The following is a 13,878-nucleotide window of genomic DNA, read 5'->3' on the forward strand; positions in this document are numbered from 1 at the left end:
TTTTTTGGGCCTGCAAATGGGACATAAGACCTTTAATATACAGTACATATATCTATGAATAAAAAAAGCATATTCCCTATCTTGCAAGGCACTTAAAATGGGTGCACATAAAAAGTTAACAATGATATAAAATGCCTGCAGTACTGTGTATACTTTAAATTGTTCAGAACCATTTGATATGCTAGATACTATTCACAAACTTGAAAGAATTTTCAACTGAAAGCAACAACTGAAAGCAAAATAGTAGAACTTACATTACTTTATCTTGACAAACATACATGTACAAGTAGCCTCATGAATCAGAATCAAAGGCAGATCAAATTTGGCATAGAGGTAAACCCTAACGAAAAGTGCATCAAAAAATATGCTGATACAAAGACCACCTCTGAGTTTAACACATGTGCAAATAACAGATATCCACAGATATTTTTAACATGGAGAATTCCCGCTTTGGGCATTTTAGAATGATGCCTGCCAGAGTGATGGAGGGTTTTCATGAAAAGCTATTCTTTTCCCTCATGAGACGAATACTTTCTCTTGAATATCATGGAATGAACCACTGGTGCATAGATGAATAATGATTACATAACTTTCACAAACATATATCCCACATTCATACCAAGTGACAAATGACCTTATCTGCTCATGCGCAGATAGCAAATGTATCTCAAACTGGTTTATTGTACTTATATCTTTATTTATCATCACTTTTTTATACTACAAGACACCTATAAAGAGATAGATGTAGTTAATACCAGAGTAACTGTTATTTAGATATATGTTCATTCTCTGAAGTATGACAAAGGCACTTCTTGCTTGTCATAGCTCTCCTGACTAGATGAATTGTGTAGACTAACAGAGAACTCATATTCCAAAAGACAACATTAACATTCAACATGGGTTATAAACGTATACAAAAAAGGAAAGAATGAATTCTATAGGAATGCATAGACGTCCACCTAAATTGTCCCGCATTGTGCAAGGTGCACGAATCTGGTGATACTACGTATGTTCTCTCTGTGCATCTAGTTGGTCTACGACAACTTATACAGGTAATCACTAAATCATATTCCCTCTTAAAAAAAATATTCAATTCCACATGCACCTAACTATACATTAACATTATACACACATTTATACAAAACTCCTGATGAAATAGTATATTCCTTCATCGGCATCCAAGAAAAGGGAACATTTTCAGTGAAATGGAGATGAGAGAGAAAGAAAGTAACATCACAGACTTTCCCTATTTCACTTTGATCTATTACAGTTTGTAAAAATTAATGACTGTCTTAAAACTTTTCTCAAATTTTACTGAAATATTAACTGATCTGTTTCTCCCATTCTTCTGCTTTTATTGACGTAAAGGTCAATCAAATAACATTGAATGCTATGTTTAGGAATATCCCATTTACTCCTTCACACCACAATCTACATATCCATGAGAAAAAAAACACACATACATGTCTACACATGTATAATTAAGTACTGTTTTTAGAGTACCTGTACTATTCCACTTTAGAAGTTATCAAATCTTACTATAAAAAAGCAAGGCATATACATGTATGGGCAAGTACAATGAATTTGGTCCCTTGATGTCCCATACATTATGAAGTATTATGGTATTAGGAACATAACTTGACATAAAACTGTCATGTTACTTGATACTGACTGGTGAGATCCAAACTCTAACACAGCTTTCACACTATTACAAGAATCAGATATATTATGAAACCAAAAAGGGAACCAAAAGCTACACACTTTGTTATTACGAGCTGTAAAGTAATTTAATTCAGTGGTCGACACAAATTTCTTCTTATCTTGATTATACATAGTTAAATCGTAAAGTAACGATAAACACATGTAAATAACACACATTTTTGTTTGCTTACCGGTACTAACATGCATTTATTACTTTCTTAGCTGTCAGGTAAATAACTATCACTTTCACTTTCTCTCTCTCTCTTTCATTTTTAATTTGATATCCATGCCCATGTCCGATTTGGGAGGAATGCAGTTCTTGATTATTAAGCTGACGGATTGGAATTTCACCCATATTTCTATCCAAGTACTGATAATTTCACAAAAATAAAGAAAAATAACTTATAATTTTTGACAAACCTCATTAAGATTCTCATTGCTCAGTCACATCAGAAGTTTGGCGCGCTCTACGTGCTGCATTGCTTTAGGACCCTCTACCATACTAAAATCCTCAATGTGCTGGGTTTGGGACAAAATAACCTGGACTTGCACACACCACATATATCAGCATAATATAATATAACATATAATAACATATCAGCATAACAGTATACCTATCTTTTCTTATTTAGGACAAAACAAGGTTTCCTCACATGGAGTTTGAAGGGCTGTTAGGATGGGTTACTGCTCCATTTTGATGCACCAGTGCATCAGTTTCTCCATTGCTTGCTAATGCATCATTTGCAGCTTGGAGTGTGAGCATCCTTTGGAGAGTTTACGCAATGGACTCGTCAGACTTAGGTACAAACACATTTTTCCCCTCGAGTCCTTCAAACTGAAGTAGATAAACAGACAATGTACTCTAAAATATTATGACAACTGACAATGTTTGCAGTTTGATGACGATATTTTGGACCTAACAATTATGGAAAGCATTTAACAACATTTAAAATATTTTGTAAAAGTTATTTTAAAAGGCATAGAATGTGGATTCAAATCATTCATATTGTCTATTATCAAGGAGATTTCATGTTCTTGATGTGGAATTTATGAAAAGTCTAAAATACTTCCATTGTTGTGCATTTGAATATATTTAATTTAAAGGCTACAAATGGCTCTCAATGGTTTTTAAGTCCAACTTAGAGATAAGTTCAACTTATAGACCGCGGGCCGAGGTGCATTTTCTTTTCATCTCGTGCCTCAAATTTGTATCTAGCTGTATTTTGGTCAACATGTTTAAAAATATTTATTACAGTCACATCTGAAACTCGTCAGTAACAAAACTTGCACATTTTCTGAAAATATCAAAAAACAAAAAACAAATTTGAGACAATTTTTCACTTTCTACGGTAAGAATGACCAATCACAATACGTTGCTGATAGCATGATGTGTGGAGTGACTGGCTTTTGGCCAATCATATTCTTTGTTTTATGCGCACGCCTATGCGACTTTTACTGTGCACTGCGACTTTCACTGTGTACTATGGCGACTTCTGAGTCGTTTGATGCCAGTGAGACGGACAATTCTGAGGCTGGTGAATCCGCTTTCTGTTCCATACATGTCATCGATACTCAGAGCAAGATTATACCATTTAGTGATAAAAGCTATCAAAAGTGTAAGGAGTGTGCAGCTAAGTGGGTAATCGTGGAAGAGAGTTTAGAAAGTGAAGTTGCAGAGAAGTTGCAAGAACACGTACACGAAAGTGAAGGTGTGGGACAAGTCGGTCTTCAGTCATCGACAACAAGCAGGTAAGTTATCACCTAATATATTGGTATAGATCTAGATATCTAGGCCTGCATGAAATGAAAAGTGTTCACATTTTCCCCGAAATAAAAATTGCACTTGAAAAAAGAGCAGAAATTACAAATTTGGTCTAGAGTAGTAGAGAACAGACTAGATCTAGACCTCTCATCTACTATGTCTATATGGTCCTGGATTACAGGATAGATTTTCTAGGTCTAGATCTACTACTACTAGACCCTGTCCCTACTACTACTGTCTAGACCCTCTACTTTTTTTCGTCTACAGATAAATTATAAAATAGTCTAATTCTTGACTCTTGCTTGTGTCAAGAAATTAAGCCATTTACATAGGCCTAACTACTTAAACTAGGTCCAGCAGTTCTTGTATTTTAGCAGATTGAACTTTAATAGAAATTATTTATTAGTCTACATCTCTCACATTTTCTTTTACTAGGGAGCACCATACTCGGCTTCGAGGATATCATGCTGAATGTTACCGACACTTTTGCAACGTAACGACAATCAGTAGAGCATTGACAAGACTTCAGAAGAAGAGAGGTAATAAACAATGATTAAATGCTGCTAAAATAATTTAAACAGTACAGTACAAAGACAAAGAAGAGAAGGAGAGTGTTTGATCTGTGCGTGTGTGAGGCAGTGCAAAAGAAGACACCGGTAGGTGCAATTGTGCAATAATTGTTCTGCATCTACACATTTAGATCTACTGGCGATTTCAAGTTCAGTGTCAAAAGCCACAACACTGAACTTGAAATGCGGCTGGTGTTGGAATTGACCTCGGAAAATATGTTGTTGAATGTTGTCTGCTGAACCGAGTATCATGGTTCGCTTTGACGATTTATTTGTTATTTCCCTATTCCCCAACACAAATCGCCTAGAGATTGGGAAATTTGTGATTTGAAGTTCGGTGTTGGTGTTGGTGATCTTAAGATCATGAACCAAATGATAACGTCACAGCAAAGTTAAGCGAAATCCAATTTACAGTCAAAATGTTTTACAAATCATCAGAGCTATATATGTGTCTATTTTCTAAAGATTAATAACATTTTCTCTTTTGATTTGAAAATACGATTTTAGATTTTACATCCTGTTTGATGAAATTTGAATGCCATTTCTCACTGATTTCACTTTCGTTGTATAGCCTTTTCGCTTGAAATCGTGAGTGGATCACATAAAAGGCGTGACATCACTCAGTATTGAGCTATTTCTCAAGTACAGTCAGTGTTGGAGCTTGGTTCAGCAGCTTGATCCACACTTTCAACACCAACACCACATTGAGTTATATATTCAGAAAATCAGAATGATTTTGATAAAATTGGTTTTAATCAGTATTTTTTCCCCTGTCTGTTCCTTTCTTCCTTCTCTTTTTCTTGTTAAACCCACAGATGCTGAGAAGACATCTACAGAAGATCCAGAGGAAGTGTCAGCAAGTGAGGATGCCCCTGCACCCAAGAGACTGCTGCGGTCGAGAGTATCCCATGAAAATCAACCCTCTACCAGCCATGACTTTGATAAGCCGCATGTATTGCCAGTCCATTGCATTATCTGCAAAGGAGCTAAGTATATCCGCGAACAGTCTTCTGGTAAACGGAAGGTAGAAAAATTAATTCTTTGTGAAAGAAAAGATGGGGGGCATCTGTTAGAGGCCGCTTTATTAAAGCAAGATGAACAATTGCTTTTACACATACGTGGGAAAGATCTTGTTGCAATAGAAGTAAGGTACCATAAATCGTGCTATTACAGGTATACAAAAGTTGTGAAGAGATGTAATACTTATAAACAGGATACTCAGCAAACAGTAATATATGATAAGTCATACTCTAGTTTCTGCAAAAAGGTAATTGAGGAAAGGATAATGAAAAATAAGGAGATCCTTAGGCTGACTAAGCTAAGAAATTCAAATTTTCCTATTGTCAGAAATCTGTAGGTTTATTATTCCTGATTTGCTAATTTGAAGAAAACCTGTTGTCTCACTTCTCCATTGCAGTAAAATATACATGCACATGTATATTGTGATGACAAGAGTTTGTAGCATTGTAACATCAATACGCCAATACCTATATGATAGTTATCCTTCCATGCAAAAACAGGGTAAAGATATGAATATACCAATTTCTGTTCAAACACAGTTGTTTGGGACAACTAAGGTCACACTTGTATGATGTTGTATTTTACTGTTCATGTGATTTATATGAAAACTTTAGAGATTGATGAGGCTTAAAAATTTATAACCACTTTGAATATATAGTCATTTACAGTATTTGTGAGGTAAATGTATATACTTCCAGCAAAATGTTTTTGATGCCCAAGTCTAGTAGTGGTTTATTGACTGCACTGCACATTCAATTGTTTATGGTACATAGTCATTTAGACAAACATAACATGAATCCATTGTTACCATGTTTCACTCAGGTGTACATGTACATGTAAATGGGTACCCATCTAACCAGAGCAGTACATATTTTGTTGCTAGGTATTACTACATGCAGGTAAAGAGAAGTGTCATAAAGCATAACAAGTGCTCTATAAACAGGAACCAATATTTTATTTTGAAAATTCCTGATACATGTTGAGTAATGGTCATTCCCTTTGTCATTCTGGAAAGTATTTGTTCTTCATGTATTTTTTTTTCATCATGACTTGACACTGAAAGTTGTTTCTCAATATGTTAATGTAAGGGAAGAAAATACTTGTAGATGTCGGGAGATAAATGTGTTTTTTGCCTCTATTCACTGCTAAATAAATACATTGTACCATTGTAGGTATAGATTTGAACTGGACATGTAAGTATTTTGTTCCATTGTGAAAAAATATTCTAATTGTGCACTATCGGAGGATTGAGATTAAGTAGTTCACAATTTTGTAAATACCATGATTAGTAATTGAAATGTATTCACGTTTAAGTTTATGTTTTATGCTGTACAAATGTGGGTATCTGGCAATTCTTGTTTTTGTCATCAACGTAATGGAGGGAAAATATTGTTAAAAATATAATTAAATCATCAAATCATCAAAGGCAAGTAGCAAGGAAGTTGATTTATGTCTGGTTTCCATGCCTTGTATGAATCAATGATGGATTTTCTCCCTCTAACAGTACACAATGATATTGAACATTTGAAAGTCATTGTATGAATTAATTCTCTTTATTGCTAGTACAGTAGACTTATACTTGTTCAAAATCTGTTGGGGCAGTTTAATAGATTTGGTATTAAGGAATGAGTTTGATCATTGTTATGAAAAAAACAAAAACAAAACTGCCTGGAAATTTCCTTTAAGAGCCAGAAAAGTGTACCTCATCATGAATACAATTTATTTTTCTTACAATGAATCTACTTCATACTATGCATTACGTCTACTGCCCCCCCCCACCCCATTGTCAAAACTTCCTGTGATTTTGCAATGTATTTGAGATACATGTAGTTAAAAGATGATTAAAAATATTGATTGAATATGGAAATTTTGGCTTATCTATCTTGACACCTGTTCAAATTGTGTTTTAATGTAAATTAATTTATTGGATTGTTTGTGTGTGTGTGTATGCACTGTATATATATATATAGAGAGAGAGAGAGAGAGAGAGGGGGGGGCAGACATACAGCCAGAGAGAGAGAGAGGGTGAAGTTTTCAGTATAAGTGTGGGGGGTGCTATATTTGTGATGGGATACCGAAGGATGGTTCAAGTTGTGTAGTAAGTGATGAATACTGGTAGTCAAAATGCATTGAAACCATGATTATACTCATTAAAAGATGTGCATCCTCATGTGCACACATTGATATCCCCCCAAACAAATAAAAACAAAAATGAATAAATACATAAATAAAAGTACCACAGTCTACCAAAGTCCCCATTATCTCCTGACCCCCCCCCCCCTCTTTTCCACTTCTCTCCCCTCTCTATTAATCTCTCTCTTTATTTATCTCTATTTATTTTCAAGATTGTTTTTGTTTGTTGTTTAATCAAAGGGGGAAGTCCATCCTGAATAGAAGCAGAAAAAAGTTACATTGTGGAGTTGTCGAGTTGTGTTTCATTAATCACACCTTCAAAAATTGATAACTTGCTTACTTTCAAAACTTGCTGAAAACTTTCACTGTCGTCTTCCTTTCATTTTTCTGACTTTATTTAAACTAAAATATTTGTTAGGATGGACTTAACCTTTAAATAAAGAAAAATATAACACCAACCATTCCAAGACAGACTTGGGTGTTATTCCCTGGGTGAAACAAAACCTCCAAGTCCAATAAAATCCTGTGGAACCCATTAGCACAACACAGATCTCAAGATTTGAACACAAGAGGGCGCTGTAACTTTTTTAAATTAGCATAATTAATTAATGTGCAACTTATTGCACTGACGAGTTATCAATTGTTATTCAATGATTTTTGTTCTATTGAGTAACAAAAATTTAGGTATATACAAGAGTTGAGGCACGAAAATGAAAAATAAGCCACATATTTGATCTATGGCCCGCGGTCTATTAGTATCTTTGTGAACCCCCCCCCCGGTCATGAGATAACAATAAGAAATTAAGTCAGGAAGCAATCAAGAATCAAGTTGTGCCAAAGTTGCTTATGTGATGTTTGAATAAAACAATTGGGATTAGGGTATTAATCCTCTCTTTGGAGATCCAAATAACATCCCTCACAAATTAATCATGCCACAAATATCAAATATCATATATCAACGAACATTTGTGCGTGTGTGTGTGACTTTGCTCCTGCAATATGCAATGCATCTCATTTGATACATGCAATTCATTCTCTCACATAAGCAACTTTGGCGCAATTCAATTTTTGCACTCTCGCAAACAATGCCTCCTGTTCATTCAAGAATGAACACTTACCCCACAAAAATGATACCAAATGATTTGGGATAAAACACTCTTTCATAAGATGTATAATAATTTACTGTTCATAGATGACTTCTAAAATAACTAGCAATTTTTTTAAGTGTAAACTTTTTTTTGACTCACACAGTATAGATTTTGAAGAGATCAATTTTTTCAGAAGACATTTCTACAACAGCATTCTTCCAAACTGACATATACAGAATAAAAAGTCTGTAAATTATTATTCATCTTCACCACATCTCAACCTTTTCTTTAATGTATTGGAAGAGAACACTAGATCTAGACCAGGGAATCTGGGATTCACATTATCTACTATTCAATACAAAGTCAGGCAAATAAGTGCACTTTACCAGTATCAAATACATTTGTAATTACTATACTTAACCTTCAAAGTAAGTAACTTGTAAGGTCTGACAGACTTTAAGAATTGAAAATGAAAAACAAAATTACAAGCAAGCAAAGTTTTAAAAAATACCTGCCGATTCATCAATATTTCAAATGGCTGACAGGATGTCAGATAATCTTCATTTGTTTGCTGCTGTTTGGATAATCAATTTCTAAAAATATCATATGTATTCACTTTTGTGCAGAGCTGAACGTTCAATTCTTAGGAATGTATTTTGCAAGATATTTACACTTAACAGGATGACACTAACATATGACAAAAATGAAATCATTAATAAATTAGGCTCAACTCACTGGAGAATTACTGCTTGGTTGTTCTCCAGATGTTGAAATATTATTGGCATTGCTGAAATGAGAGAATAAGTCAATTTTACTGTTTACTGAGAGAATATTTACATATCAATATCTATTTAGGCAACTTGACAAATTATGATATTTAAATTCAAATCAGCATTTCTTCCATATTTTATGCTGGAGATATCAGGCGTATAATGTCCGATCAAAAGATGACCCTTTATTTGAATGTCCTGTTTTTTAATGTTACTAACCAAAATTTGAGTCACCACTGTAGCTCTAAGCAATGCCCACATTAATTTGTTTCCACACAAGTCATTATAATAGCAATTGAACATGGACAAGTTTTCTTTGAATTGGGCAAAAAGTGCAAGGCATATATGGGCAAGTCTAATGAATTTGGTCCCTTGATGTCCCATACATTATGAAAAATGATGGTATTAGGAACATAACTTGACATAAAACTATCATGTTACTTGATACTAACTGGTGAGATCCTCAACTATACTAACTCTAACACAGCTTTCACACTATTACAAGAATCAGATAGATGATGGGAGAACCAAAACCTACACACTTTTGTATTAGAAGCTATAAAGTAATTTAATTCAGTAGTAGACACAACTTTCTTCTTTTCCGGATTATACATTGTTAAATCGTAAAATTACAATAAACAAATGTCAAAAACACACATTTACAAATCGATATCTATGCCCCGGCCCCCCCACTCAGGTTTCAAAATGACCGCATGCGTGTTGCCAAAATGTCCTTTTCGTAACAAAAGAAAAAGGTCGAGCCGTATTGACTTTACACACCGGACTTTTGCTGAAAAGGGGGGGGGGTGCGGAAAAAGGCTCGTATACAAAAGAAAAAGGTCGAGCCGTATTGACTTTACACACCAGACTTTTGCTGAAAAGGGGGGGTCGGTTGGAACACGCATATGCGTACCCTAAATAACACTGAGTGGGGGGGCCGGGATCTATGCCCATGTCCAATTTGGGAGGAAAATATGAGAGGGTTTTTAAACTATACACATGTCGTCACTGTTTTCACGAAGTGACGGTAGTGAAAAAAAATTGCATTCACTTTGCGTTACGATTGTCCTCACTACCGTAACTTCGTGAAAATAGGGACAATGTATTAAATTAATGCAGTTCTTGATTATTAAGCTGAGGGATGGGAATTTTACCTGAATTTCTATCTAAGTACCGTACTGGTAATTTCACAGAAAATAAAGAAAAATTACTTATTATTTTTGGCAAACCTCATTAAGATTCTAATTGCTCAGTCACATCATAAGTTTGGCGCGCTCTATATGTTGTATTGCTTATATTGTCAGCTGCATAGCTTCAGGACCCTCTACCATACTAAAATCCTACATGTGGTGGGTATGAGACAAAATAACTTAGAATTGCACACCACATGAAATAACATATCAGCATAACAGTATACCTATCACTTCTTATTTAAGACAATAAAAGGTTTCCTCACATGGAGCTTGAAGGGCCGTTTGCAAGGGTTGCTTCTCCATTTCCATGCACAGGTGCATCAGATTCTCTATCCCTTGCTGATGCTGGAGTGGTTGTGTCATGTGGAGTGGTTGTCTCCGCCGTTAGTTGCTGAAGTAGACAAACAGAAAATGTACTCTAAAATAAAATATTATGACAACTGACATGTTTGCAGTTTGATGAACTTAAAAAGGCTGGTAACGAGATATTAGTAGTAGTTAATTAGTTAAATCAGAACTGATTTTATTATTTACTATATAAATCTATGTATCTACCTATTATTGCTTTAGTCTTCCAGACAAGCAAACCATAGAGAGAAAACTCATGATTGTGCATTCCCCACCTCCAAACCACCGCTAACCTCCAGCCACGTACGCACCACACACGCACACGCACTTCCTCTCTAACGAGCAGCCCAAGGCACAACTTTGGACACGTTGCCCACAAGGAGAGGGGATGGAGGGAGGGACATAGGTAGATACGTAGTAATGGTAGATATAGTAAATAATAAAATCAGTTCTGATTTAACTAATTTACCACAATAAATCAACGTATCTACCCGTTATTGCTTAGACCAACACGGATGTAAGCGGGGGGCATGTCCCAAACAAAAGGTTAGCGGGGGGGGGGGGGGGGGGGCAGGCAAGAAGATGTCGCCCTAAAAGACGCTGTAGCAAAACACTCCTCACTCGCAGGAATATCTTTAAGATAACACAAAATGAAGGTGTTCGGTGAAAGCCAGAAAGCAGCATTCATGATGTCATGAAGCGCTACCTCATGGAAAAGTGCCCAGGAGGTGCTAACACCCCTGGTATCATGCGCACGAGGACACACACCCTCCAAGAGAGCCTCGGGACCCGCCGTTTTAACCGCCGCAACGATCCATCTAGAGATAGATTCCGTAATAAGAAACAGCTAATCGCTATCAAGGAAAAACCAAAACCCCAGAGGGGAATGGAGAAACCGATCCATCTACCGACTCCTCTCATGGAGGAGTAGCAAGGGTAGAGGGAGGTGGGAGTCTAGCTACCATCAATGGGCAAAGACCCGGAAAAGGCTTATCACAGCACAGAGCTTCTCAGAAGCCGAGCTTGGCAAGACGGGTCCCGAAACAAAAACGGGAACCAGAAACACCAGACAAGTGTAACTGAGTCCTCAACTCAATTGAGAGCCTGGGGCATATCCAAGGATAACTGAGAGACAGATTCCCAGTGAGACTGACGAACTGGAGCCATCAACCCCAAAAGATGGGGTAAGGTGCCGATAGTAGCTGCCCCTGGAGGAACACTAATAGCAGCGGGAGCTGGAGGCTTAACCCCAACAAGGGCTGAAGGCACATGGTGGAAAGCCAACAGCAGCACCAGGCAACCGGGCCTAAAAGGTCTAACGGATGCCAGAGAAGCAACACCCGAGAATCAAACATCAAATCTGAATCTGAATCAGGTGTGACCAGGGCCGGCTCAATGCCGGCCGAAGCACGGAGCAAGGGTAGGAGCAAGTGTAGGAGCCAAGTCTCCGCCTGAAACCGTGGCGCCTGTCAGGTTTATTGACAACCTCAGTAGCCCGAATATTGGCTCCCATAGACATGGTGACAATTTTGACGCCACAGCAGACACACTTGAGAATTCGGACAATACATCTGAATCCGAGTATGGTGTGACCTGAGTATGGTGTGACCGGGTCCGGCTCAAAGCCAGCCGGAGCACGGGCAGAGATAGGCGCCAAGCCACTGCCCAAACGGGGTGATGAATTTGACGGAGCCACTGGTTGCCCAGTTGCCAGAGCGAATGAATTATCAAACCCCGAAGCTCCACCTGAGCAGATACAGAAATGTCTGACTAAAGCGTTTGACGCCAAACCCTGGCCATTAGATTACCACTTCGCCTCCTCAGCTCTAGCTTCATGGCCAGTGGGACCGGGGCAGTATCGCCTCACCGCTTCACGGAAAAGCCTTAGTGCTTCACGGTGGCAAATGGAACCACCTCTCTTGAGAAACCAGGGTCAATCCCGAACATAACGTCGGTTGTGAAACCAGGGTCACCTCCGAGCCTGATGGCACAGATTGTTGCAAAACATCTACGCACGGCCGTTCCGGTCAAGGCAGCATGGCTTGTAGCAGTCTTTGTATCCTCGGCGCCAGCCCTATATAAAGTGAAAACCACTCAGGGTGGATGGACGCAGCCCGACACGGGCTGGACCCGGCGGAACAGTAGTCGTTTGTAAAAATCCCTGAAGCTCCACCTGAGCGGTAGCAGAAAAGGCTGACATTGGCGAGGATTTGTTCTGCCCCTTCTTAGCTCCTGTCCAAGCCAAAACTTGGGTGGACTAGCCCTTTCGCTTCTTACCCCTAGATGCGAGCTTCACGGCCTTGCTAGAGCTTTAGCTTTAGCTTTACAGGCAGTGTGACCAGGGCCTCAAGCTCTTCCACTTCTTCCCCTGTCGCAACGGAGGACGAAGGGGGCTTCTGGGCCTTGCTGGCCTTCTTATGCTTGGCTCTACGGTCAGTGTGACTGGGGCTGTCTTGCTTCACTGCTTCTTGAGAAGCCTCAGCGAAACCCCTACGGTCAGTGTGACCGGGGCCCACTCGCTTAAATGCTTCATGAGAAGCCTCAGCGAGCTTGTGACCTTTGCGTTCCACTGAGGTGATTTCAGGCACCTCAATCGTGAAGGCAGGGATACTGCTGAAATGAATCGGTTGTGTAACCCGGTTCACCTTCGTGCTTGTTGTAGCGCAACAGTGCCCGGGGCCTCTAAAAGACTAGCTAACCCGAAAGCCGCTTAAAAATTGAATCTCTTGACCTCGGCATACCGGAACAGTATCTGCCGGTTTCTTACCACAGGGAAAAACCACAGACACACCAGGCAAAAAATACCTGGTGCGGGGAGTAACCTGTCTCGAGACGCCCTTTACCCCCCCCCCCCCTTTTGCCTAACCAAAGTCACTCGCTAGTGAGGTGGTAAAGACAGCCGTAACTGGGGGGAGGGACTCCAATCCAGATCCAGAAGCCTTGCTCATTGTGAATCTGAGGCCACTACAATCAAAGAGTCAACAAATTATCTTAGCGTCAACAAAATATCCTATAGAGTAGTGAATTAAACCTACTACAAAGAAAGGAATCAACAAGCGTTAACAAAATATTCAAACACAAAGTATGCACAATAAATTCTGTAACAAGTCGAGCTATATACACACACAGCCGACTCGGCGTAAAACCCCGGTACACGAAAAGCCGTGAACGGGACTGAACACAAAAAGGAAGTATGCTCGGCAAATTTAAACACTGAAATATCTTCAAACAAAAGGTGACTGAGGGTAAAAACCCTAACTAAATCGTTTAAAACAAAATTGGGCAGAATTTTAC

General features: G+C 38.3%; 2 protein-coding genes across 2 annotated transcripts in view; one reads left to right on the plus strand and one right to left on the minus strand.

Annotated features, from left to right (window-relative positions):
• Positions 1–241: 241 nt before the first annotated feature.
• LOC584996 overlaps positions 242–13,878 on the minus strand; it is a 30,116-nt gene continuing 16,479 nt past the window's right edge. Inside the window, exons 10-12 of the mRNA XM_030981069.1 lie at positions 10,500–10,627; positions 9,009–9,060; positions 242–2,536 (exon numbers count right to left, since the gene is read on the minus strand). Of these exons, the coding sequence (XP_030836929.1) occupies positions 2,477–2,536; positions 9,009–9,060; positions 10,500–10,627 (240 nt within the window). The 3' untranslated portion in view covers positions 242–2,476. The remainder of the gene's footprint in view (positions 2,537–9,008; positions 9,061–10,499; positions 10,628–13,878) is intronic.
• Positions 2,862–6,919, plus strand: LOC115922319. The gene is made up of 3 exons (XM_030981068.1): positions 2,862–3,450; positions 3,899–4,002; positions 4,848–6,919. The coding sequence occupies exons 1-3, from the start codon at positions 3,086–3,088 to the stop codon at positions 5,387–5,389; spliced, it is 1,011 nt and encodes a 336-aa protein (XP_030836928.1). The 5' UTR covers positions 2,862–3,085; the 3' UTR covers positions 5,390–6,919.

Source organism: Strongylocentrotus purpuratus, unplaced genomic scaffold (assembly GCF_000002235.5).
Source record: "Strongylocentrotus purpuratus isolate Spur 01 unplaced genomic scaffold, Spur_5.0 spur5_scaffold_11, whole genome shotgun sequence".
Lineage (NCBI taxonomy): Eukaryota > Metazoa > Echinodermata > Echinoidea > Camarodonta > Strongylocentrotidae > Strongylocentrotus > Strongylocentrotus purpuratus.